Source organism: Megascapheus bottae, chromosome 3 (assembly GCF_031878675.1).
Source record: "Megascapheus bottae isolate mThoBot1 chromosome 3, mThoBot2.hap1, whole genome shotgun sequence".
NCBI lineage: Eukaryota > Metazoa > Chordata > Mammalia > Rodentia > Geomyidae > Megascapheus > Megascapheus bottae.
The window spans coordinates 84,343,721-84,371,516 of record NC_143511.1 but is presented as its reverse complement, the minus strand read 5'-3'; the positions used below and the strand labels follow the sequence as shown (position 1 = coordinate 84,371,516).

The 27,796-nt window shown below is 44.1% G+C and overlaps 1 protein-coding gene across 4 annotated transcripts in view; it reads right to left on the bottom strand.

Moving 5' to 3' along the window:
• Ralgps1 (Ral GEF with PH domain and SH3 binding motif 1) overlaps positions 1-27,796 on the bottom strand; it is a 232,512-nt gene that overhangs the window by 132,471 nt on the left and 72,245 nt on the right. For all 4 annotated transcript variants that reach the window (XM_090330657.1, XM_090330658.1, XM_090330659.1 and 1 more), the window contains exons 5-7: positions 21,548-21,631; positions 13,696-13,785; positions 10,726-10,818 (exon numbers count right to left, since the gene is read on the bottom strand). In XM_090330657.1, the coding sequence (XP_090186783.1) occupies positions 10,726-10,818; positions 13,696-13,785; positions 21,548-21,631 (267 nt within the window). The remainder of the gene's footprint in view (positions 1-10,725; positions 10,819-13,695; positions 13,786-21,547; positions 21,632-27,796) is intronic.

Genomic DNA, 27,796 nt, shown 5'->3' with positions numbered 1-27,796 from the left:
CAGAAAAGCGAATTTATGGCCGGGAGTTTGGCCTAGTGGTAGAGTGCTTGCCTAGCATACACAAAGACCCGGGATCGATTCCACAGTACCGCATATACATAGAAAAAGCCAGAAATGGTGCTGTGGCTCAAGTGGTAGAGCTCTAGCCTTGAGAAAGCCCAAGGACTCAAGCCCTAAGATTGGCAAAAAAGAAAAAGGAAAAAGAAAAGCAAATTTACTACTTGGGGAATACTGAATTATTTTTGTAACATTTCTTACTTGAGTATAAAAGGTATTGCTGGAAGCCAATGGCTGCCAAGTGCTGCTGGCTCATGCCTATCATCCTATGCTACTCAGTAGGCTGAGAGATCTGAGGGCTGTGGTTTGAAGCCAGCCTGACAGAAACGTTCCCCTCTTATCTCCAATTAATCACCAAAAAGCCAGAAATGGAGTTGTGGCTCAAGTTGTAGAGCACTGGCCATCAGCACAAAAAACTCAAGGACAAGTCCCTAGCCCTGAGCTCAGGACATGTACATGTACACACACACACACACACACACACACACACACACACACACACACACACACCAAAGAAAACAGTGTCTTACTGGTCCTCTTATTAGTTAATGAGTGAAATAAAATCATTAACAAGTATTTATTCCTTATTTGTATGAATCATGATTTTACCTGCTTTTCTTTTCTTTTTTTATTGTAATTTATAGAGGGGTTACAGTTATATTTGCCAGATAGAAGGAGCTTTACTTCACACATATTGATACCATTCTTATGTTTTTGTCCCCATTTCCTTCCCCTTACTCCCTCCCCTCATCTTGTTTTCCCCCCTTCCTTTTCCTATTTCAAATAAACAAATAAATGTATATATAATATACCAGATTACAAGGTAAGATATTGTAACAATATGAGAATAACTAAGGGATAACAAAAGAAATGAGAAATAACATAGGACATTAAGAACAACATTTACTCATTATATAGCTCTTGTTTCCATATTATGGAGGTCCTTTCATTTAGTCTCATCCTCTATGGCCTTATGTATCTAAGTTTTGAGCTATTATAATCCTCTGCTAGGAGAGTCCACGTTTTGTACTAATTATTACAAATGAGGGAAACCAATGAGCCTGTGTTCCTTTGGGTCTGGCTTACTTCACTTAATATGATTTTTTCCAAGTCTTTCCATTTCTTTACAAATGGGGTGATTTCATTTCTTTCTTATAACAGCATATAATTCCATTGTGTATAAATGTCACATCTTCTTCATCTAATCATCTACTGAGGGGCATCTGGGTTGGTTCCATATCTTTGCTATGGATGAGTTTACCTTTTAAAAAGTATCTAACCTGATGAATGTAACTGTAAACCCCTCTATACATTATTCAGACAATAAAAAATTTTTAAAAAGTATCTAACAGTCACACACACAAATACATGTACCCAATCACACATATGTGCACGTAACACATACTCTCATGGCACACTTTATTTTATTGTTGGGGTAATGTATAGAGGGATTACAGTTACGTTCTTCAGGTAGTAGGTACATTACTTCTCATACATAGCACTTCTCATGTTTTTGTCCCCATTTCCCTCCTCTCACTCCCTATCATGACACACTTTTCACCATGTATTTTCAATAATACTTTCTCTCCAATTCTCCTTTTCTTTAAATTCTCTATTAGCATATTTTAAATAAATAGTACAAGAAGGTTTCATTGTAATGATCCCATGGTATACTTGGAATAGTTTCACTCCATTAGCCCATCTTCCTCCTCTCCCTTTCCAAAGTGTCTTGTGAATTTCACTATGCTATCTTTGTATGTGATCATTTTTTTTTGGTATCCATAGCAATCCTAGGAGATATTCATACAAAAAAATCAGAGTGGAGTTGGGAGTTTAAGATTGATTTTCTAATATGCATTTACCATGGGTCCACTTGAGGACAGAGCTGGTCTGGAGATGGATGAATGGCCAGCACAGAGCATAGATACCATTTGTTCAAACTGACTTAACAATGTAAACGGCTGGTCTATCAAAGGTAAAGAAGGGTCAGAGAACTTCATCAGTGCTCTACAGAGTCCATTAAGAGAAAGAGCAACTAAAAAGGGAGGGAGCCCTGGAAAAGATTTCAGTGAGCCCAGATGGGGCTGGAAAGGTCCCAGAGGCCACAGAAGGCATGAGAAATGGCATGGAGCACTAAGGATGCTCTAGAAAACAACCGTTTGTAGCGAATGTTGCTTTGCTTTGAATAAATGTAGGGGAAGAATGAGAACTTGCCTCTGGCAGTTTGGTATTGACTGGGACCGGTGACATCAACTGCCTACCATTTCCACTGCTTATTCCACTTTTCAGCTGCTTCAACTCAACTTGAAAACAGTGTGCCAATCACAAGTTGGAAAGTACAAACCATGAATACTAATCAACAGGGAAAGAATGAGCTGATTCCTTTGGCCAATTCTTGCATCTCTTGTCTACATGACTTGGGGGCTCAGGATTGCTTTGTTGCTGGTGGTAGTTGATGCACTGCTGGTCATGGCCAAAAGGTTTTTTGGTTTGCTTTTAGGGTTATAAAGTAGGTATGAGTTGGTGGAGTGGCTCAAGTAGTAGAGTACCTACTTAGCAAGTACAAGGTCTCAAGTTCAATCCTCAGTATCAGCAGAGGACAGGAAACAACAACAACAACAAAACCAGTTTTGCTGCCATTGTCAAAAATGCCTCTGTTATATTCTCTGTTCTTTCATCAAAGATCAAGTGCATCCCAGATGTCCATTAGGATATAACCCTCTCTTTCATTCAGGTTCAGCATCTTCTCTGCTTCCCCCTCTTTGGCAGTACTAGGCTTGAACTTAGGACATATAAACAGGTAACTATTTGAGCTATGCCCTAGCTCTTTTTTTGCTTCAGTTTGCTTGTTTGCCTAGGGCTTGAACTCTTGGCCTGGGTGCTATCCCTGAGCTTCTTTTGCTCAAGGAAAGCCCTCTACCATTTGTGTCACAGTGCCACTTTTGGCTTTTTTGAGTAGTTTATTGGAGATAAGAGTCTCATGGAATTTTCTGCCTGGGCTGGCTTGGAACCATGATCCTCAGATCTCAGCCTCCTGAGTAGCTAGGACTGTAGGTATGAGCCACTGGCTCCCACTCTGCTTCAGTTATTTTTCAAAGAAGGTCTCACATTTTCCCAGGGCTAGCCTTGAACCATGATCTTCTACCTATGTTTCCCACACAGATAGGATTACAGAAGCATGCCACCACACATAGCTCATTTGACAATGTGGCTAACTTTTCACACAGGCTGGCCTCAAACAGTGATTCTTCTGACTACTGCCTCTGGAGTAGCCAGAATTACAGGTATATTACAATGATTAAAACAGGCTTATACAATAATCATCACAGGGGAGTTGATGTATGAGTCTCAAATGGCAAATTAAAAAAGTGTGGTGCTGGGGCTGGGAGTTTGGCCTAGAGGTAGAGTGCTTGCCTAGCATGCACAAAGACCCAGATTTGATTCCTGGATACCACACACATAGAAAAGCCAGAAGCAGTGCTGTGGCTCAAGTGGTACAGTGCTAGCCTTGAGGAAAGGCCAAGGACAGTGCTCAGGCCCTGAGATCAAGCCCAGGACTGGCCAAAAAAAAAAGTGTGGTGCTGGACACTGGTGGCTTACACCTGTAATCTTCGCTACTCAGGAGGCTAGAATCTGAGGACTGCAGTTTAAAGCCAGCCAGGGCAGGAAATACCTTAAAACTGTTATTTCTCATTAACCATCTAAAATTGGGAAGCAGAGTTGTGACTCAAAGTAGTAAAGCATTAGTCTTGAGCAAAAAAGTACAGGACTAGCACCCAAGCCTGGAATTCAAGCCCCTTGACTAATAATAATAACAACAACAACAAAGCATAGTGTCAGGGTTTTTCGTCCCTGGTCCCTCTTGATCAGCAGGAGGGACAGGGAGAACATTTCCCGCCCAGGACAAGCCGAGAGAGAAGAGGGCCCATTGACCGCCTGCACCCAGCCCTCCCTCGCTGGAGGACAACCAGACATGTCAGGGAGGTTTGTCAAGGCAGGAATCTAACCCCAACCCCCTCTTGAGGAAGTCCCTCCAGCTAATATCGAGTGCCGGAGCCTATCAGCACAAACATGGGCAGGACAGGGAGGTCCACTTGTTTCTTGCGCCTTGCCTTATTGCCCCTTGCCTCAAAGCAATAACACTTGCCTGTTGCCTTGCTTCTCAGCAGAAAGTAATTCACAATACCAATGATATAGCTCAAAGTTAGACATGGCGTTACTCGGCTCCCAGCAGCATGGCATCACAATGGTGGTAGTAGAGATCCTATTTTGGAGGAACAACTGGGGGCTCTGATCCAGAAAGGTAGGGAAGGGTAGATACAGGGGGCAAGGAGAACTCTAAAATCTGCCTGTAGAAACCCCAAAGATGATGTTCAGCATCTGAGAAACAGAAAAGATCAACTGGAGGCTGCTAGTGTCGGTTTCCTCAGCCTCTTGTCCCCTTAACCTCCACACCTGGCTTACATATGGTTCACAGAAGCCAGAAGCCAGCATCCCAGGTCTTGTATCATCTCCTTATCCATGTCTGAAGGGAGATGCTGCAGGATGCCAGCAGACGCAGGGAAACAGAAGCACTTTGGGATGAATGCCTCTGAGATCCAACGCCACACATCTGCTCCCCTCAAGTATCAGCCAAGGGCTTTACATCTTGGTGAAAGGAGACAGTCTCTGAGCTGTAGCATTCAATGAGCTTGTGCCCTGGATACCTGGGAGGAATACTCTTGCTCCCAGACCCTCTCTTCACAGGCCAAACCCTGAAGACCAGACCTTTTAGCTATTGACCAAGATCTCTTCTACGTCAAGAATTTCAGTTTCTACTTTGCTGTTGCAAATGAGTCAAATTCTGCACCAATTCAGAAGGAAAAGAGAGAATCATTCTGGGCACAGGACATACTGCCTGTGTGAGAATGTGCACACATCTGTGTATATGCCCTGTGCCTGAAAGCACGCTGTATGTATGTAGCACATGTTATGTGTGACTGCTATAATGTATGATTCACTCACACTTCAGGAATCCTCTGTCCCAAGGTCACCTGACCAGAAATGAGCCTCTTCTCAGGATCACTCTGGTCAGAGAAAAGACTTCAGCAGCTTCCCAGTTGCCAGTCCTTCCCTGCCTCAATGTCATCCCCCCAAGGACCCCTCCTGGAATCCTCTCTTCAGAACCCATCCCATGGTGGTCTATTTCTGTCTGTCTCCACTAACATTCCTGCCCTAGCCAATGTCACCTCGCTCTTGGACTCTGCCTCACCTCCTAATTAAGGTCTCCACCTCTCCCAATTTGTTTTCTACACAGTAACAGCAGTAATTAAAAACACAAAGAACCACTGTAAACTAGTTCATGTCATCTGCTGTTCAAAGCCTGTGCATTTAGAATAGAACTGACTTTACTTTTAGTCTATGAGCCTCAGCCACACTGCACTGTGAGTTCCTCAACTGCCCCAAGCTTACTCTTCACTCCCCACTCTCCCCCCACCCCACCATAGACCATGGCACTGGCTGTCCACTTTGCCTGGAGTGTCTGTCTTCACATCATGGCATGGCTGGCTGCTTTCTTCGCATCATTCAGCTTCATCTAAGAGGGGTGTCCCATGAACACCCATGTAAACCAACAACCAGTTGTTCTCCACCCTCCACAGTTGACATTACTTTTACTTTTATCCCATCATTCCTTGCTCATCACTTAATGTATGCAACCACATCTATGGATCTTTTCTTGAGGCAGCCAGACCAGGTATGTGTTCATCTTTCCTGAATAACATCTATCTCCCCTGGATAAAGTAAAAACCATGAGGACAGGGCGTTAGCTGTAGTCTGGGGCCTGGCATAGATGAGGCGTTTGATAAATATTTGATCTGCAGAATGAATGCAAGCCGCAAGGTGATGTGTACTCAGGAAATCGAAATTGGCTGATACAACTTCTTATGTAGGTTTCATAGCTTTGAGGAGGCCAAATATTCCAAAGTGACTCCAGTAATAGAGTAAACCATTCCTTGTGTGTGTTTTTCCAGGCCAGCTAAGGTTCTGCATATCTAGTCAGTATTTATTAAGAACCTATTATGTACAGGCCTATGCACAGAGTCAGTCTATCCTATTCAACTCACTCAACCCCTATCACTCAGAAGGCAGCCATGGGCACATCACTGACTGGCTGATCCTCATTAAAGGTCATCTATTGCATGGACAAATAACAGGTTTCCTCGCATGTCTCTAGCCCTCCAACTATCCCACTGCTACCCCAAGCAAAATCTTCTTCTGTACAACAGGGCGCACCATCAGCAGACCGGGTATTCCTTATTTATCCCTAACAGAGCAGGTCCTGCTCTTCTGCTTAATTGGTTGAGGTCAGGTTCACAATCTGCTCAAGACTGGCTAGTTTGAAGAAGGTAAGATGTATTTACATAAAGTGACCATTAAAAGATTTAGAAATAAGACCCACACTCTCTGCTACTCCTGGAACAATCTGAGGTGTGTCTTAATTTCATCTTAGAATAACTGGTTAAGATAAAACCTTACATTTCAAAAATCTTTCCTTATCCTAAAGCAATTCCTCTTTTCCTTCCTTTACTTGCTGATATAATTTTAGCAGAATAATCAACAAGAGTCAAGCCACTTGGCCAAAACAAGAACTTTAGGCAACTCACTTTAATAGAAAAGATAGTTTGTCACACACTGTATGGGACAGCCCACAGAGCATGGTTGCAACTCTCTGGCTTCTGGCCATTGATGCCCCCCATAAGGGTCTCTGACTTCTCTTTCTCCTGTGCTGAGGCAACCAGGTGCTGGCCAGAAACAGCCATGTTTAAGATAAAGGCCTAGGGCCGGGAGTTCGGCCTAGTGGTAGAGTGCTTGCCTAGCATGCACGAAGACCTGGGTTTGATTCCTTGGGACCACATACATAGCAAAAAGCCAGAAGTGGTGCTGTGGCTCAAGTGGTAGAGCCCTAGCCTTGAGAAAATCCAGGGACAGTGCTCAGGCCCTGAGCCCAAACCCAGGACTGGCAAAAAAAAAAAGAGAAAAAAAAGATAAAGCCCTAAAGGCCTAAGGAGGCACAGACAGTAATCTAGCTCATTTCCAAAAGCTCCTAACACTTCAATTTTTTTCTCTAATTTACTTTATTGTTATTTTAGAGGTGATATACAACAGGGTTACCTTTACATACATTAGGTAATAAGTATGTTTCCTTTCATATAGTGTCATCTGTCCCCTCATTCTCTCCCATTCCTTCCCTCCCATCTCCAACCACAAATTACATAGTTCACTTTCATCAAACTCCAGTGAACTCTACTGCTGTACTTTCCACCCTTTTTCTTCTGTTTCTGTGCCACCCCCCCATTTTGCCACAGATGTGCATGTGACTACACCAATGTAAGTTAAGGAACACAGAGTCATCAGAAAAAGAGGAAAAAGACCTTTGTATTTAGAGTTACTTTCCGTATGTATCTTATTTTATACACATATGAAGAGGTGCTTGGGTATTGCACCTTTGTGGTTTTTCTCCTAAGACTATCCTCCTTTGGACTCCTTATATGTGAGTATCTAGAATTTTGTAAATTTTGTCATGTTTTGTTCCATTGCATTTTAGATCTAACTTACACATATCAGGGAGAATATGTGCCACTTGTCTCTCTGATTCTTGGCTTACCTCACTTAGCATGATTTGTTCTAGTTCCATCCATTTCCCTGCAAATGACATTATTTTATTCTTTCTAATGTCTGTGTAAAATTCCATTGTACCACAATTTTTGGATTTACTCAGTATGGTAGGGCATTTGGGTTGTTTCCATATCTTGGCTACTGTGAATAGGGTAGCGATGAACATGGATGTGCAGGTGTCCTTGTCTTATCCTGGTTCATGATGCTCAGGGTAGACACCTAGGAGTTGTATGGCTGGGAAGATCTATGTTTAGTTTTTTTGAGGAACCTCCAAATTGCTTTCCAGAGTAGATGTACTAGTTTACGTTACTACCAGTAGTGCAGTAGGGTTCCTTTTTCCCTACTTCCGTGGTAGCATTTGTTGTTGTCAAAATTCAAAATGTTGGCCAATTTAACTGGGTAAGATGGTGTCTCCTGGTTGTTTTGATTTTCATTTCCTTTATGGCCAAGGATGATGAGGATTTCCTCATGTGTTTCTTTGCCATTATTACTGCTTCTTCTGAGAAGTCTCCTCTTAGCTCTCTTGCCCATTTAGTAATTACTGTATTAACTCTGAAAAGGGTTAGTTTCTTGAGCTCCTTGTATATATTGGATATTTGGCCTTTGTCTGATGTGGTTGCTGTCTTTCTAGTTTTGAAACTATGTTCTAATGCTTCCCTTTTGATAGAAGAGAACAATATTTTAATCAGTACTTCTGTTTTTCCTGTTGTTTGTTGTTTTGTTTTGTTTTCAGTTGGTTGTGGGGCTTGAGCTCTGGTGCTATTCCTGAGTTCTTTTACTCAAGGTTAGCATACTACCACTTTGAGCCACAGTACCACTGCCAGTTTTCTGGTGGTTAACTGGAGATAAGTGTCTCACAGACTCTTCTGCCTAGGCTGGCTCTGAACTATGATCTTCAGATCTCAACCTCTTTAGTAGTTAGGATTACAGGCATGGGCCACCAGCACCCAGCTTACTTGTACTATTTTGGAGAGGCAGGTAGTAGATGGGAATTGTCTTTCCTGTTCAGTTTAGTGGGTTTTGATGACTAGAGTTGGGGACTGTGTAGCCAGACTACTAGGCCATTAGCCTTAGCCCTGAGGAAATCACTCTACCCTACTGAGTCTGTTTCCTCATCTGTGAGTGAGAATGACCACAGAACCTACCCCCATGGATTGTTGCCAGGATTAAAGGAGTTACTATGTGTAAAGCATTTAGAGTTTTCATACAAGAAAATAATCTATGTGGTTGGAGTAGAGCTAGGAAAAGGGGCTCACTTTTGTTAGGTCCTGCATAGTATTCTACTCTAGTCTTCCTGAGGAGCCATGGAAGCTACTTTTCAGTAGCTACTTTCTGCAGCACAGACTCACCAACCTCAGTTCTGGCTCAGCCCCCATGAGCAGTGCTCACCGAGCCAACCAGGGCAGCCCTGGGTACTGCTCTGTCCTAATACTGTCCTCATGGGCCTGGCAGCAGAGGGCATCCTTTCAAGAGGACTGTCAAGACCTTTATGGATGAAGCCTGCCTGTCACACCTCTGGGCAGGCGTAGACAGCTCAGGCTGGGATGCTTCACTTGCTCTGCCCTCAATGCCTCTATAGCTCCTACGGGTCCCTAGGAGTCACAGTATTGCTTACAAAGGTCTATGAGAAGATACAAAACACAGCGCTACACAGCTACTGGCAACCCAAGAAACAATAATGACATCCATTGACGGAAACTTCATGTGAAAAAGAATTTCCAAGCAACATTAGAAAAAAAGTCTCACTGCTCAGATGGCCTTGAAATCACAGGACTGGCAGCCACTGAAGAATCTAGTAGCTTCCAAACTTACTTTCAGCCTCCAAAGCCATTGCTTGGTTGTAATTCACCAGAAGTCCAATACCCCAGACTGGTACAAATAGGACTTCCTGGTGGAAATGGGGCTGTGCTATGTGCTTGGTGCCCTTCTCCTCTCCCTCAGCCCTAGGAACCTCCAAGTAACCCTAGGGACCTCAGGGTTCCTCAAAGCACTGACAGAAAACTGTTATTCTACATTAGCCATCCTGAGCACTGATGGAAAACAAGTCCCACACTCTGTATGGTGCCTGAACACAAACCTAGTTCCGGTCTCCAGGATAAGGTCTCTGGCCCTACTCTGCTAGGGCTAAATCTATGGAAAGTTGCAATTTAAAGAAACAGGTCCATTTCTGATCACCTATAACATAGTCCTTAAGTATTTTAAAGGTTCCTTAAGCCAGCCAAGTAGGAACAGAGCCCAGCCCTACAGACTGGCAGAAAGAAGATCGGAAATGAGTTGTTGAAGTACATCTGACATTCCATACAGTTTCTGTCAGTGCAGTGGGACATAAACTGATCTTGAAAGGCTTGGGCTATATGTCTGAGCGAGACCCTGGACCAGGCAAGGCGGGCCAAGAGGTGACTACTAATGAGCTATGGAAACAGCAATTACTTCCCCCAAGTCAGGCGCTGAGCCAACTAAGAAGGATAAAGAGGTCTGGGATATTTTTAAAGTATTTTTACAGCAGAAAAACTTTCCTACAGACTCAATTATATAACTATCAGACTCCACCTCTGAGCTGAAATTATCCATGGCCTCAGGAAAAAAAGAAAAAAAGAAGAGAAAATCACTTTTTCCTCTATTAGGGTCACAGGTTTCTCTAGAGAAACTGAGCAATATGGTGACCCAGGGCAGCTGCAAAACATCAGCCCACAGACCTTTCCGAGTGCAGCTTGTAGCCTGGCAGAAATAAGTGTGGCCAAGTGGAAGACAGAAGTTATGCTGCACTGAGTTGGCCATTATAGATAATAACAAGCACATGGGGGTCCAGAAAGATTCCCACTAGGGGCTTCAACCGCAGCTACATCATCACCAAGTTGTGACAATGTTCTGAAAACATTTTATTAACTCACAGTAACTGTGCTAGAAGAGTGCAGCCAGGGAAAGCCTGAGGCATAAGCCATGAGGGTCTTCAGCAATGAAAGGACCTCAGAAATCAAAGGGACAGACTAATTTACAGACAGATTAACTTACGGCCCAGGTTTTTGTCAGCCTGAAGATGGGAGCACTTTGTAATGCTGATACCACAGACATGAGAGAATGAAGGTTGTTGAGTTCTAGAAGTTTCTGGAAAAAAACAAAAGATATGGAATACATTATTTTGCTGCTATAAACAACAAAAGAAAAACATGCTCAAGTATTACCAAATGTTGTCATATTTATGAAATTCAATTACACTTAAAATATCTCATGTAGAAAATATAGTTCTAAGAAGTTCATAGGAACCATATGCTCTATTTCTCTCAATTGTCAAAAGGTGAGCCTGCATCTAAAAAATTTGGAAATTTTCCTAGGCTGATCGTCTGGTTGCCGGACAGAAACATGGCTTGAGATGAGATCTGATAATCCCTTTATATTCCTTTTGTAGATGAATCTGAACCGGTCCCAACAGGCTTCTGTAAGCTGACTCTGGCCCTGCCGGCAAGCATCAGTGAGTTCCATTGTGATTACCTTAACACCCAACAAGAAAAGAGGCCAGGGGAAGATGTTATCAATTTCCGTAATCTCTCTCAGCTGGGAAGGCAAGGCTCCCGCTTCCCACTTCCCGACCCCTTTGAAGCAGTGAGAGTGTGAGAGTGAGTGGGAACATTTGAAGTCAATCTGGAGTCAATTCAGTCACAGACAAGTCCCTTACCATGGAGGGCCACAGAACGAGCCACAGCAAAGAGTCAATGCAGAAAAATGCAAATGCTGTGTTCTTGGTTTCATATTGGGGAAACTTGCTAACAGGAACAGTGTCCTATGTCTCCTTCTTTGGAGGCAGTGTGCCTTGGCTTAGTAAGCAGGCTTCATGGAAACCCGAAGACCTGGTTCCAATCCCAGCTCGCTCAACTTACGTTTCCTTCAGCAAGTTACCCGATCCTCTCAGTCTTAATTAGTGTCCTTGTAGTTAAAACTAGGAAGGTAATCAGGGAACCTACCCTGCATGAGATGGTGCCTGTCACCCGCTAAGGCAGTGCCTGGACCTGAGGTACCCATTCAGTACAAGGTGAGGCTCAGTCCTCTGCCTGGAAGACTCCTTGTCTCCTGTCTTATCTTGGGATGCTCAGATGCCATTTGCTCCAAAATGCCTTTCCTCACCACGTTTGCAGATCTAAGAAGGCTGGGGATTCACCTCTCTGCTTTCATGCAGGTTCAGTCTATGGATCCCTTTGCACTCGGATTGTACTTATTTTTACTTGCTTAGCTCTCCCTGTCCACCGTGTATTCCCTAATAGCAGGGACCAAGTATAATCTACCACCATGTTGTCAGTAGCCAAAACAGTGCTTAGGTCACAGCAGGTAAAATAAATAATAGATGAAAAGCTCTTAAGCCTACCCTGTATAGCTCTGTCTTACTGAAAATGTCCCTTTGACCACACAAGTTAATGTTTCACTTAGTACATCTTGTTACAATCTCAAACTGCTTCCTGTGTGTAATAATAGATCGTCTAAGTTAACTTAATTTCATTCTAGCATCTCAATTGCTATGCCTATTACCAAATTTCTTTCTAAAGCTGAAAAGTCTCTGGGAGTTTTTCACCACTTCCATTTTTCAGCTGAGAAAAACAAGTCCTAGAAAAGAGGATTTCCCAGGGATACCCCCAGGGTTCAGGGGCAGCATGCCAATTTGCAGAAGAGGAAAGGGCAGTGATTAAGGAAGAAGGATTTTATATCCTTCAGTGAGGGCTATAACCCAGTTCCAAACTGCCAGTCCCAGGAGAGCTAGAGTCACATCCCACTTCCCATTCTCACTCAGCTGATGGGCAGGGACAAGAAGTATTCATCCAAGCACCTGAGGAGATTCCATAGAACATCATCATGACCACTGCCCTTAACATATATCTTATAGTCCGACAAGCTTAGTCTTCCTGGGAGGGGCAGCAGAGCTGCTCCACTGAAGGCAGTGAGACATGGCTTTGATTGCTGCTCTATCTCTGACGAGTTTGGAGCCCAAACATGACACTTCCTCTTCTTAAGTCCACTTCTCACACTGTGGATGGAATATCATGTGAACACTGAGTACGACCCATTAGCATGGGAGCTGAAATATTGCCTAGGACAGAAGAGTTCAGCTCAGAGCAGCTTTCCGGAGATGCAGGTGGGAAGACAACACCTGCACACACAAAGCAAGCACTCAACCAGCCATAGCAATGCTTCTGGAGCCTGGCAAGCCTGGGAGAGGGCCACAGGGAGGACCTACCTGACTCTGGAAAAGTCATGAACTAGCAGACAAGAGAAAAGAGGAGAAAAGGATCCAACAAGCCACCAGGGCAGAGACTATGAGGCCAGTGAACAGTAGGTGTATGTAGGGGCGGCAGGATCACCTGGCTCTGGCCTTAGTTCAGGGTAGGGTGGGTGGAAGCCAGTGACCCACAACACAATTATGCATGATGTGAAGAAATCACAGACGCAGGTACTAGTACTCTGCAACCTCAGCCCGGCCAGTGTCTAAGGAGGATGTATTCAGTCCTGAGGGCAACTTGGAAGTACTGAAATCCCAGGTAAAGAGAATGGTTATCTGATAAAATAATGGGATAGAAGGGGATGCTGCCAAAGCACCAGCACAGTACAGGGTGCAGGAAGCCCCACAGGTCTTGTAGTGGACTCTGCATGGGAAGGTTCCCCACTGTTGGACCTTATCCAGCAGTCTGAGTAAAGCACCATCCGAAATACTGAAAATTTTTGAGACAAAAAAAATATACATATAAAGCTGGGCAACAGTGGCTCACGCCTATAATCCTAGCTACTCAGGAGGCTGAGATCTGAGGATTGCAGTTCAAAGCCAGCCCAGGCACAAAGTCCTTGAGACTCTTGTCTCCGATTAACCACCAGAAAACCAGAAGTGGCACTGTGACACAAGGGATAGGGTAGTAGCCTTGAGCTGAAATGCTCAGGGACAATACCCTGGCCCAGAGTTAAAGTCTGATGGCTCACGACAAAAAAAAAATTATATCAGCTTACCTTGGCTATTTTCACAAAATGGCTCAGGATTTCTGCTCTTATTTTTAAAGTCTGTGCTGTTAGAATTTCTCGTACAACCCAAAAGCTGACCTGCAATACACACACAAACACACAGAAAAAAAGTTGTTAACTGCCATCCAGACCATCTGCATCACCCTTGCCCACTGCTGCTGTGGGGTTTCTGGGAGGCCAGAAAGATGCAAGAGCACAGCCTAAGGTCCATGAGATTGGGTTCTTTGTGGCACCTAATTCTCAATCCCTGGTGACCCTATTCCCAGTAACCCTTTATAGCACATGTGGTGGTACTGTGAGGAGAAGGCACTCTTGCCATCACCAGGGGAGGAATATGTCCCCAAGACATGAAAGTCTCTGCAGGGCCAGGTGCCAATGGCTCATGCCTGTAATCCTAACCACACATGAGGATGAGATCTGAGGATCACAGTTTGAAGCCAGCCACGCCAGGAAACCATGTGAGACTCTTTTCTCCAATGAAACACTCAGAAAAAGCTGGAAGTGGTACTGTGGTTCAAGTGGTAGAGCACTAGCCTTGAGCAAAAGAAGCTGAGGATCAGTGTCCAAGCCCTGGGTTCAAGCCCCGGGACCAACAAGAAATAATTTAAAAAAAAATTTTTAAGCTGGAAGTTTGGCCTAGTGCAAGAGTGCTTGTTTAGCATACACGAGGACCCAGGTTCAATTCCTTGGTACCACATACATAGAAAAAAAAGCCAGAAATGGTGCTGGCCTCAAGTGGTAGAGCTCTAGCTTGAGAAAGCCTAAGTATAGTGCCTAGGCCCTGAGTTCATGCCCCAGGACTAGCAAAAAAAAAATCTGAAGAAAGTTTCTGCAGGGGCTGCAAGGAAATGGGAGATGATTCATCCTGGACTCCTGGACCCCAGATGTAGAGAGGCTATAGATAATGGGAGAATGGACAGAGGAATGGAAATGTCAGACAAAAGGATGTATGCTGACAGTCATACCAATGAGTCCAAATGCCCTGGCAGGTTCAAAATAAGGAGGTTTCACCAAGATATGCACAAATGTAACAAATTTAATTTTCTAAAAGAGGTTTAGCAATTATAAACAACATAGAAGTATCTTGCAAAGTTCCACTAAACCCAAGGTGTGGGTCTGTTCTTCTGGAGCTAGCACATGCCAAAACCTGTGCCTGTAGCTTCAGTGAACATCCTCATTCTTGCCTGACCTCTCACATACATCCACAGCTCTGAGACACTGGGGCTATTGGTGGGAACAGACTGACTCACATCACCTCAAGAAAACATAAGGAAGGGGCAGCCAAGAGCTGCTGGGAAATGGCTAGCTTTCCTTGTTATGCTTCACTCCCATCACAACAGTGTTGTGTGAAACATAGATGCCCAAGAGTGCCATGGCAGCAGTACAAGGAGAGAGGGTGCACTGGCACAGCATGAGAATGTGTGCATGAAGAGGAAGGCAAGGCAGTGACACCCCTCCCCCCAAAACTTCATAAGAAAAAAGGCAGCAGAGGATGGCCTGGAGTTAACACTGCCAGCTTGCTGCTGCAGTAAAGGCGGCTTTCCTGACTGAGAAACCGTCCCTTTTCAAAGAGGAAATAGGGAAGGGAAGCCAGGAATCAACAGTTTGCATTTTATATTAAGGAGGAGCATTAGAGAATGTTTTTTTTCAGTGCAATTACTGGAGGTTGCCCCCAGGACACGCCTGGGTTTCCATAGAATCATTTTTTCCAAAGAATTGCCAAAATTAAATTCAGTCTCAAATGTTTACTAGCCAGCTATGGAAGAAGTTCTTCTAAGTACCAAACAGTAAACTCAATGATCTTAAATTTTAATATGTGCACTTCTTATGCCACATAATCTCAAGTGTGCTGCTTATATGTATAATTTAATAGATTCCTGCCTGCCAAAACCTCACATATTTTTCTCTGGCAAAATTATGAAAAATGACAGAGTTGACTTTGGATCTGCAGCAACACACTGTGCAGAGGAAGCTCTGATGAAACTTGATTCAACAGTTATGTGAAGCCCCCACTGAAGTCCACACCTTACCTGGCACAAAAGTGACCAAGAGAGGAAGCAAAACCTCCAGAAATCTCTGAACTGGAAAGCAACTGTGATATGGCCATCGAAGAAGTTCAAAGCAGGTGAACCACAGTATGGGGAGTAATGATGGATGAGGGCTGCTTCTGGAACATGGGAAGATCTTACAGTAAGACAGGAAGGACTAAGATATGACTGTGTACACCATGACCAGGACCAGTGGTGGCTGAAAGTCTGGAAGGAGCTCTGTGGGGTCCAGAAGGGAGAGCAGATGAAACTGGAGCAAAAAGAGATGATGGACTATGGTGCTATCTAATATGAGGAATTCAGAGGCTTCTGAGCAGAGCGATACATGAGATCCTTCTTTTGGACGGGGGATTGCTAGAACAATAAGGCAATGGAGAGAGAGATAAGGGGATAAGGAGGGCCACAATGAAGGAGATGAGGAGGGGCAGGTGAGAAAGATGAAACGGGCATAGCAGCAGTATTAACATTTTATTCTCTTCTTTGACTACAAAATTTCACAGAAACTTGATACAGAGAATAAGAGAAATAGAGATAAGGACAAAGAACCATTTGAAACTTATTACTCGCACATACAGATGAACATGATGAACAGGGTGGCATATGTTCCCCCACTCTTTTTTCCATATACATACTACATATGGTTGTGTTTCTCAACTAAATTGGTAAATATTAATCATATGTCACAAGAGCTTTTTGGGGGGGGTTGTTTTGTCAGTTGGAGGGCCTGGGCACTGTACAAGTCAATATTTTTCTGCAATTTTTTACAGCTCCAAGTATATCCTCACAGAGATGCATCACCACTGACTGAAAGAAGCTCCTCTGAAGGGCAGGCCATTTCTAGATATTTTGTTGTGGTAAATAATACTGTAGCAAACACCTTTGCCCAATGTCCTTGTATATTTTTTATTAACGTCCAAGAATAAATTCTTATAAAGTAAAGTGAATAAAAGTATGTGTATCTTGGGCCGGGAGTTTGGCCTAGTGGTAGAGTGCTTGCCTAGCATGCACGAAGACCCGGGTTCGATTCCTTGGTACCACATACATAGAAAAAAGCTGGAAGTGGTGCTGAGGCTCAAGTGGTAGAGCCCTAACCTTGAGAAAGTCCAAGGACAGTGCTCAGGCCCTGAGCTCAAGCCCAGGACTGGCAAAAAAAAAAAATATGTGTATCTTTTTTTCTGGAATATATATATAAAGAACTTGGCTTCCAAAAGGTTTGATTTTGATCCATCATCAAGTTTAAGCAGATACATGTTTTCCTCCACCAGCCAAAACCAGTTGTTAAAATTCTTTTCCTCTTTATTAACCCAACCGACAAAATGGTATCACACTGTAACTGGTTTGCATTTCTTTCATGATCATCCAGTTAACTTTTTTTTTTTTTGGTACTTTTTTCAGTGCACATTTTCTGTTCCAAATAATTATAAGCCATTTGTACTATTGAAGAATTGCGAGCTTGAGTCCTTTACCCATCTTTCTATTGGGGCATGTGTCATCTTAATATCTCTGGCAGGACTGATCAAGGTATAGATCTTGGCTACATCAATGTCACAGAGCTTCTTCACAATCTGTTGGATCTTAAGATTACAGGCATGAGCCATTAGCACCTGCTCCCCTTGATTTTTTTTTGTCGGTCTTGGGGCTTGAACTTGGGACCCAGACACTGTCCTTGGGCTTTCTTTCTCTCTACCACTTGGGCCTCAGCACCACTTCCAGTCTTTTCTGTGTATGTGGTACCAAGGAATCAACCTTGGGATTCATGAATGCTAGGTAAGCGCTTTATTGCTAGGCCATGCTCCCAGGCAGCCCCTTAATTTTTAATTTACTGAAATTTTTCTTAAATCATGACTCATCAAATGTCTTCTCAGGTCAATTAATAGGTACTAGTGGCTCATGTCTGCAATCCTAGCTACTTTTGAAGCTAAGAACAGGACTATTATGTTTGGAGGCCATAATAGCCCCTAGCTGCGTACAGTGGCATACTCCTATTGTTCCACTGATGGAAAAAAAAACAAACCTAAAAGTAAGTGGACTGTGTTAGGTCTGCCTGGAAGAAATGACTTCCCTGGTAACCGGCATGCCTGGGGGCAGTGGGAGGTCCCCACTGAGGTATTTCCCCATCCTCTGAGGTCATATCCACTTCCGCTGTGTCTATACCCCTCCCCCTATATAATTTCTCACTTCCCGCCCGACTCCACCTTGGGCGGCAGGAGTCTGCTCTTTCCTCACACAATAAACCCTCTTCTCCTGAACTGCGTGGAGTTTCCTTTCGACAGACCTTACAGACTGCAGCTCAGGTGCTGGCCCAAGTAGGAAGTATGACAACAACTATCTTTTTTAAAAAGAAAAGAAAACAAGCTGGGCACTGGCAATTTTCGCCACTCAGGAGGCTATCATCTGAGGATTGTAGTTTGAACCAAGGCCAAGGAAGGAAGTCCATGAAACTCTTACTCTTAGTAGCCACCAAAAAGCCAGAAGTGGATCTACGGCAACAGTGGTAGAGCACTAGCTTTGAGCAACAGCAGCATCTAGGCCCTGAGTTCAAGGTCTAGAACCAGCACAAAAAAAGGATGGGGAGGGAAAGGAGGAGAGAAGGGGGACAAGAGTAGAGGGGAGGAGAGGAGAAAGGAGAAGAAGAGAGGAAGAGGGCGAGAGAAAGAGGGAGGAGAGGTGAAGCGGAGGAAAGGGAAGGGGAAAAAAGGACGTAAAACAAGACTAGAAGTGTGTCATGTTAGTACTACACCACTGTAGCAAGTTCACAGCCCTGAATTCAAACCTCCCGGAATTATATAAAAGAAATTAACATGAATCATTTCCCTTGTGTTAAATAGTGGGCTAACCCTTTATACCCACGGTTCTTATTTTATCTGAGAATAAACTATCATCTAAGATTATCCCTGAGGAAGATGAGCTCAGAGGCCAAAAATAGCACAGGACCGTACAGCTAATAAGTTGTGGGGCTACGATTCAAACCAAGGCCTTTTTGAATATCTAAGATACCCTCCCAATGTTCTGCAAATGCTAAGGTAACCATAAATAATAATAATAATATTAATTAAAATAATAAAATTAATTTTAGATTTATATATCTCTGTATTTTCTGGGGACAGATTCATATGGTCAAATTCATGGCTTTTGGGGAGACGTACTGAGGTTTTGAACTCAGGGCCTCCTACTTGCTAGGTGGGCACAGTACTGCTAAGCTGTGAGTCCACCTCTTCTTCACTGATTCTTAGGACAGATCTTTCTTTCCCATTTAGATGCACAGCTGAACTGCAATCCACCTACTTTCAGGCTTCCTGTCATGGCTGGAAATACAGGCATGCAAAAGACAGCCCATGGAGATGAAGTTTCATGGACTTTTCTGCCCAAGCTGGCCTGGTACAGAAATCCTTTCAATCTCAGCCTCTCACATGACTTCAGATGACTCATGTGTACCACTGGGCCACGCTACAGGTTAGGGTCTTGCCAACTCTTCTGTCCAGAGTAGTATCAAACCATGATCCTTCCATTCTCAGCCTCTCAAGTAGCTAATAGCTGACTAATGACATTGTCAGAACTTGTGACCCCAGAATGACTGAAAACTTCTATACTGAATGTTGAACTCCTTGAGGTTGACAGGCCTAGAACACCTTTGGTGAACTAGCCAATCTCTTCCATCTGGCCACTCAATAAATAAATCACAAAGGACTCAGACTCTGTGGAGAAGCAGGCAAGTAAACAGGGCACTAACTCCCAGGCTTTTGGTTTGGCCACAAGGAGCCTCAAGTCTCTGGCAATCTCCTTCTAATCAGTTGATCTTCCCACTTGCCTTTATTTCCCTCTAAAACATTCAGGTTCCTACTACATAGCAGACACTAATCTAAAAGCTCTTGATACATATTTCACGTAACTACAACTGTGTCAAGTAAACACTACCATTACTCTCAGTCACAGATAAGGAAATGGGGATTTCTCTTATCTGGAGTCTGATGAGGCATCCTGCCCTCCCCTGGGTCAGGTCCACCAATGAGCTCATCAAAAGAAAGCAGCCACAGTAGTGAACCAGGCCTGGCACCTGGCCAGTTTGCAAGCCAGAGCTGCTATGGCTATGTCTAAGAGTTGCTGGTTCTCTGAGTAGCTTCGGCAGAAAGATCATTTCATGGAGCACTGGGTTTAAAAAAATGTAGCTTCACTTCTGGCTCATTTCACCACTTGGTTTGAGTGGGACAAATACAACTGTTCATATAACAAGCTACACTGCCTTAGCCAAGCTGAGCTGGCATCAGAGTGTAAAACAGATGACTTCAGAATCCTTGATGGTCTTTCCTCAGGGAGCCATGGTTAGTCAGAGGTAGGAATTGAGTTAAGGAAACAATGAACCTCTTGATAATTTATGCACATCTGGTTTTTTTGTATTGTTCTGTCTTTTGTTTTGTTTTGATTTTAGAGTAAGCTCAGTTGAAAAGCTTTTCAAAAGAAGGAGAAAAGAAGAAAAAGGCTTCCAAAACAAACTGTGTGCAGCTCTTCACTCAGATACATCTAGACCTTTCTTGGCTCCCATAACATCTCCATGAAGAATACTAGTGCCAGCTCCAGTCTTGATCTTTAGACTATAAACTGGTACCTCTGTGGGGCTCCCGCTATCTTTGGGTGGACACTGAGGCTGGAGAAGGCTAGAGGGATTGAGTAACAGTGATGTACAAGACCAAGCATTTCCGTGAAGACAGGCCCAGCTGGAGCTAAGGCCTCAAGGGAACACGGGCCCCAGAACCCAGAGGGCCAGTCATTCACATTATGCAACCCCAAGGCCACTGCCCTCATTAAAACCAAATAAGCAAGAATGAGGAAGAAAAACGTCACTGATACTATTTGGAATGTTGGCTTATGCAAAGAGGGTTTTGCAGGGTGTTTTCTTTGCCCCCCCCCAAAAAAAAATCATGTTCAAGGAGCTCTGGCTGAAAAATCAGCAACTCTCCCCTCATGTGGTCCACATCTGTGACCATCACTCCAATAAATGAGACACAGCTTGTCATACCTGGAGTCAGGGTTCTGGCTAGACCAAGTTGGTATGGAATAGTATAAGGCCAGTGAATCAGGAGTCAAGAAGTGTTGAAGAATCCTTCAAGATGTTCACAGTGTTGCCTAAACATAGGACTCATTTGTTCCACATGAATTGCCTCAACTTGGCAAGGTGGGGATGCTGCGATGAACAAGATAGGCCCTCACAGACCAGCAAAGAAGGCAGAGACCACACAGTGATACAAAATGAGGGCCAGTGAGTAAGGGATTACACAGAAGTATAAGATGCAATGAGGTGCAAGGTGAGTGTTTGACAGGGAAAGGGTATCCAGGCTGGGGGCCCACCAGCTCCTTGAGGAGGTTGCATTCAGATTAAGATCAGAATCAGATTGAATGGGGGCAGAGTCCTGGGCTGGGAGAACACCACACAGAGGATATGACAGACCAGAGACAGATGGAGACACTCAGCTGAAGATGGTAATCCAGGGCAGTGGAGCCAGACAGTGAGAGGGAAAGATGAGAAGTGAAACTGGAAGAGGGGGCAGTATCTCCCTGAGTATTTTAAAGTGCTGAAACCATGGTTCATGTGGAATTGAAGTAGTGTTTACTTCCACTTACCTTGTGCACAAGAGTAAATGAAAATGGGTAGCTCAGGAAGAAGCATTTAAAGCTGGGGCCAGGTAACTAGCCAGGTACCCAGTACCTGGGATTGGACCCAGCAGTGGTCGAAGGACTCTTCAGCCTGAAGGACAATAGAGCCACTGGGACAAGTACATGCAATAGATATTGCTTACCTGGTTAAACCTCCGGGTAAAGGCCACGACGTTGGGGGCGAGACTATGTTTCTCCTTCTTACTCCATCCACAGCTGGCTAGTTCCTAGGAAGCACAGAGTCAGTTTCAACAGAGATTCAAACCAGGATGAGTCTAATTGGAAGGTGGACATGGAGGTGCACCAAGTAGGAGAAAAGGCTGGATTATGGTGGCAGTATACACCAACATGACCAGAGGAGAGGAGACACAGCATACTCTTCCCTATGACTCTGGCCACATTTCCTAGCTTTCTGATGCCAACTATTCTTCATCTACAACTGCCACTCTGCCAGCTTCCCTGGGCCAGAAATTTTAACAGTGCAAACTGTTTGAGGCATAAATGAATGAATGAGTAAGATTTGTCTTGCTGTGTATGTAACTAGGGTTCTAGTCTAACTAACTTGAAATTAAAATTTAAAATCTGATGAACCCCAGATTTCACTGGTTACATAACTCCATTCCTGGAGTCAGGCAAGTCCCAGACCAAAACCATGGCAACCAAGAAGCTTCTAGGATTCCCTGGGGTTACTTCAGGAAGTTGGCCCCTCCCATATAGCCCTTTAGTGTCCCACTCAGGAACTTTGTCTCTACTTTCCCAGCAGGCTAGCGCCATCATTTAATGAATCACAGCACATCAGTTTTACCTAAGCCTGCTTCCTATCTGGAGATAAGAGCAATCTCATCAGGTTACTTGAGGTAACATAAAAAGAACACGGTGGGCCAGGAATGTGGCTTAGTATAGAGTGCTTGCCAGGCATGCATAAAACCCTGGGTTTGATGCCTCCATACCACATATACTGAAAAAGCTGGAAGTGGTACTGTGGCTCAAGTGGTAGAGTCTTAGCTTTGAGAAAGCCCAAGGAAAAACTATTATCAAATGGCCCAGATTTCCTAGCTTGAGCCTTGATAGAGAAGGAAGAAAAGGTAGTTGGTAGCTGCTTAAGTCCCAAAACTCATGTCAGATCTCCTATAATTAGGGTGTGTGTGTGTGTGTGTGTGTGTGTGTGTGTGTGTGTGTACGTGTTCTCCACACACTTGGAATTTTTCTTTGTGTGTGGGGGTCATGGGGCTTGGACTCAGCCTGGGAACTGTGCCTAAACTCTTCAGCTAAAGGTTATCGCCCTACCCTTGAGCCAAGCCCCACTTCCCACTTTCTAGAGGTTAATTAGAGATAAGAGTCTCAGGTCCTTTTGTACCCAGGCTGGCTTTGAACCTTGATCCTCAGATCTCAGCCTCCTGAGTAGCTAAGATTACAGGTGTGAGCCACCAGCCTGGCCTGGCTACACTTGGAATTTTTTTAAGATCTTAATGAAAATCTGTTGCCCTACCAGCTGAAGCAAACATAGATCAAGGAAGTCAGAGAGGACAGAGGAAATGGCCAAAGATCAAACTTGCTAGCTAGGCAGTTATGTCTGAAGTACTAGGCTCATTGAGTACACTTTAGGATCCAAAGACAAGCCCACCCTAAATAGGCATATATGGAAAACTAGCTTAAGTCTTAGGCAACTTTGATTAGAAGCCACTGAGAACAAGGATGGTGATGCAGGCCTAAGATCCTGGCACTCATGACATTGAGTCAGGAAGATCTGAGCTCCAGACCAGCCAGAGCTATGGAGTGAGACCATGTCTGTCTCACACACAAAAGACCTGTGGACATGGAACGCCACGGAGAAATTGAGATACACTTCTTCCTGGCTGCCTGGCACCTATAAATGACATCATGTCCTCAGAAGAACCTGGACCCTGCCAGCTCCTTTGTACCCTTATAATGTAGACCCCCAAGTCTAAAGGCAATGATATTAATGTCACTGTTTAGTCTGGACCAGGCACTTGACTTGTGTCATCTCATGTAATTCTCATCACATCCATTTCAACCAAGGAGGACTAATACTGTGACTTCACTTCTCAAAACAAGATCTGAATCTCTTAAAGGACTTACTTCTGTTTACTATGATTCTCCTTGTTCTCAGAATGCATTTGTGAATGACCTGTCCCAACTGTACTTATTACTTTAACTCCTATTGAACACTTGAATCATTTTGCAAATACATTTTATTGTCCTTTTAGAGTTCTGTTTTTTTTTTCTTTTTAGATCTCTCTTTCTGGGAATCCCAAAGTCAATGCTGAAAAGGATGTGTTATAATCACATACAAAACTCAGTTCATTCACTGATATTCAAGAACTGGGGCGCAGTTGTCACCCAATTTCAGAACATTTTAATAAAACCTATACTTATAAGTACATGTGCACTTAAATCAGAGTCTGTGGTCTTATTTGCACACCAACTTGAGAAGGCAAAAAGAGAGCGATGTGATGCCACTGTCAAACAAACCTGAGGTAGATCTTAGATGTCCATATCCCAGAGATGCAGGCAATGTTAAATCTCAGAACTTGTACATTATCCTTCAAGAATAACCCAGGAAAACCTGGCACACACAGGCTCTTGGTAACAACTGGAGGCATACTATTGCGGAGTGTGGAAAGCAATGTACAGCCTCCCCACGTCCTAGCCCCCGGCTCAAATGCCAAATGCCACCTTCCTTTTCCCCTTATACTGGTTCCTGTCTTGAACTCTGAACAAAACCCGCTAGTTTTGCCAGTATCCGGCAGAGGAAAGCCAAAGCAGATACCCAAATTTACTTGATTTGAACATTTCTGAGACCCTGAGGGTTTCGACAGTTTCATAAGGAACCTGGGCACTAGAAGATAGATAATGTTTAGAACTGGAACTCTGGTAGTATGAAACACTATAGAAAGGTGATTTGGTAAAATGGATGGCACAAAGGACTTAAAAATGATATGCCTTGCTCTGAATGCCATCCCTACATTAAGAGTGTCCTCAGCATCAGCTAGAATGTCAAAAGTGGCCCCAGGATTGCAGCAGGGACTGCAGGCCAAAGAGGCTGTTGGGTGGTGGCAGTCAGGCCCAGCCAGCATGTATGGAGTGAGTGAAGGCTCAGAGCTTCTCAGCACTGGAGCCTCCTAAACTTAGTCCAGAAAGATTTATCGTGATGTCAGAAGAAATCAGACCATTCTATCTACTCTAAACCAATACTCAGCCAAACCTCTCTGGCGAGATTCCCCTTTTGTGTTTGGCCTTACAGGATTACAAGAAATTCCATCTGTGTGAAGTGGGCTTGGAAAATGTGAAGTAATAGAATAAAACTTCCCCAGTCAGTAATGCCTAAAAAAGGTCCACGCTATGGAATTGATCTGATCACAATTGACCATAGCAGACAAGGCTGGCTCTGGAGGAGAGACAAGGGCTTGGTGCCTCTACATCCTGGATGAAGGCACTCACCCCTCCCAAGGCACTAAACCTACAGCTCTCCCAGGCTGCCCCCTCTAAGTGCTGGGCTGAGGTGGAGAGAACAAGAGCCCCAAAGTCTGCACAGGGTTCTTCCAGAGTCTCCGGGAGCCACCCCCCTTTATCACAGGGATGTTCCCCAGATTCACCAAGGAAAACAGATGCTGTGAGCAGAAAACTTCCTGCCACTAAGCTTGGGAATTTCAAGAAGCCCTCTGTTTCCTTCCTTAGAAGCCATTCTCTCCTGGCCCTATTCCACCAGTCTGCTTCCCAGAGCCCTTGCCCTGCCTTCCTTCCAGTTCCCTATTCCTGTTATATTACAGGGTACATAAGACTCTCCCATTAATGACACTAATAACAGATGCTCTTCCAGCTCCTGCTCCTCCTCCTCCCCCTTCTTCCCTCTCTCATCTTTCTCTGCCTCCTGATGGCCTACAGCTTCTCTTTAGTCCAGTAAGGCCAACTTCTGACTGGCCCCTTGGTCCCATTATGGCTTTTGGATTCTTCATTCTCCTGGTTATCTCCTACCTTAAACTTCTTGTCCTCAGTCCTATTTCCTGTTGTTCTTTTCCATATCTGGCTCCCAGCCCCACCTAGATCTGTCTAGATTTGTCTCCTTCATCCTTGTATATTTCACCTGAAAAGCATAAATAGACCATGACTTTTGTAGAATGTCCCTGTGCTGGCCATATTCCTGTCCTGAACTCCAGCCCAAAAGACCCAGATACCTGCTGGCCACACCTCCTTTGGCAGCCCATGGGTACCTCAAAATCAGCAGACTCAAACCAAAAGGATGTCTACAGAGCACCTCAAAATCAGCAGGACCAGACTAAAAGGGTGTCTGAGCAGCTGCCTTAAATAAAAACTCATAACAATGTGGGATTCATTTAGAAATGCACTCGGACAGTCAAAAGTGAATGTTTATTACAAGACACTGTCTATGGAAAAATCCCTAACTGGCACAAAAACAACTCTGTCTTAATACCCCCACCTGCATGCATTCCTAGATGACAGTAAGAGTCAACACTGGTCTCAGCTCACCCTGCAAAATTTCTCTGGGCCCCACAGCCAGAAGGCTCACCCTATCAGCCCTCCAGCTTTGAGCTGAGGGCTCTGGAAGTCAGACACCTTGACGTGGCATGAGACAGGCCCGACCCTGACTGCGTCTGAGATCAGTGAGGTAATCCTTGGAAGAAGACACCTGGGAGTGGTGACATGTCCTCCCTGAAGACCCCTGCAGCATTCACACTGCCAGGCCATAGGAAGCTGGCGCCAACACGTGGCTCTCCCACATGTGGGCTTAATTCAGATTGCAGTCTTCTCCAAATCACGTTCGCTGAGCATGTCCAAATGGAAAACACATCACCTCAAGGAAGTCGCCGAATCAGATCTCTAGGATCATTACCATGAACTGGCACCAGCCAATGTCACACCACCACTGTTTTCCACAGCCATCTTTCCCTCTTCATCCCACCCACCTTCTGGCAGGAACAAAATAAAAACAAAAGGAAGGAATTTCCAGATTCCAATCTTTAGAAGAGCTGATGGGCTGGGTGCTGGTGACACACACCTGTAATCAAAACTACTCAGGAGGCTGAGATCTGAGGATTGAGTCAGTCTGGGCAAATCTGAGACTCTAATCTCCAGTTAACCAGCAAAAAGGCAGAAATGGAGAAGTAGTTCAAGTGATAGAGTACTGGCCTCGAGCAAAAAAGCTAAGCAAGAGAGTGTGGCCCTGCATTCAAACTCCAGAACCAGCACAAATAGAAAAAGGAGAAGGAAGAGGAGGAGGAGAGACAGTACAGTCTCAGTCAAAAGATAGTGTCCATTGTGGAGTAGGGTCTGAATGATAGGGAGGAAGGCACTATAAGGCTGGCCCCTGGTGATGGGGATTAAGAATAGGCTCAAGAGACGGGCATAAAGTAGAGAAGCTGATGTGTCCCTCAGGGACTCTAGGCCTTGTCACACTGAAAATGCTAGTTAAATTAATAAAACAATGCTCAGAGAGAGAAGCATGGGACAGGTGGGAGCAGAGTCCAAAAACCCAGTCCATCACATGAAGAAAACTAAAAACTGATCCCAGCCTATTGCCATGTACAAGCATTAACTTAAAATGGATCAAAGACCTCAGTAACAGACCCGAAACCCTGAAAATGCCACATGATAGAGTAGGAGAGACACTAGAACTCATAGGCACAGGCAAAACTTCTTGAACAGAGTCCCAGGGTCAAAACAGATTGGAGAGAGACTTGACAAATGGGACAACCTAAAAATAAAAAGTTTCTACACAGACAAAGGCATAGCTACTAAAATAGAAAGACAGCCAACCAACTGGGAGAAGATATTTACCAATAATATATCAGACAAATGTTTAATATTCAATATCTACAGAGAACTCAAAAAATAATCCCCCACAAGCCCAACAAACCAATAACTAAAGGGGCTAGGGAACTAAAGAGAGACTTATCAAAGAAAGAGCTTAAAATGGCGGGGGAAAAAAAAACACATGAGGAAATGCTCATCATCCATGGACATAAAGGAAATGCAAATAAAAACAACCCTAAGATTCCACTTTACCCCAATTAGAACAGCCAATATTCTGAACTCAGACAACAACAAATGCTGGCAGGGTTGTGGAGAAAGAGGAACTCTACTGCACTGCTGGTGGGACTGTAAACTAGTACAGCTACTTTAGAAGGCAGTTTGGAGGTTTCTTAAAAAACTGAAAATAGACCTTCCCTACGATCCCACCATACCACTCCTGGGCATCTACCCTGAGCATGATAAGGACACCTGCTCAGCCATATTCATCTCTGCACTATTCACAATAGCCAAGTGATGGAAACAACCCAGATGCCCCACTACAGATGAATGTATACAAAAAAATGTGGTACATAGATACAATGGAATTCTACATAGCCAAC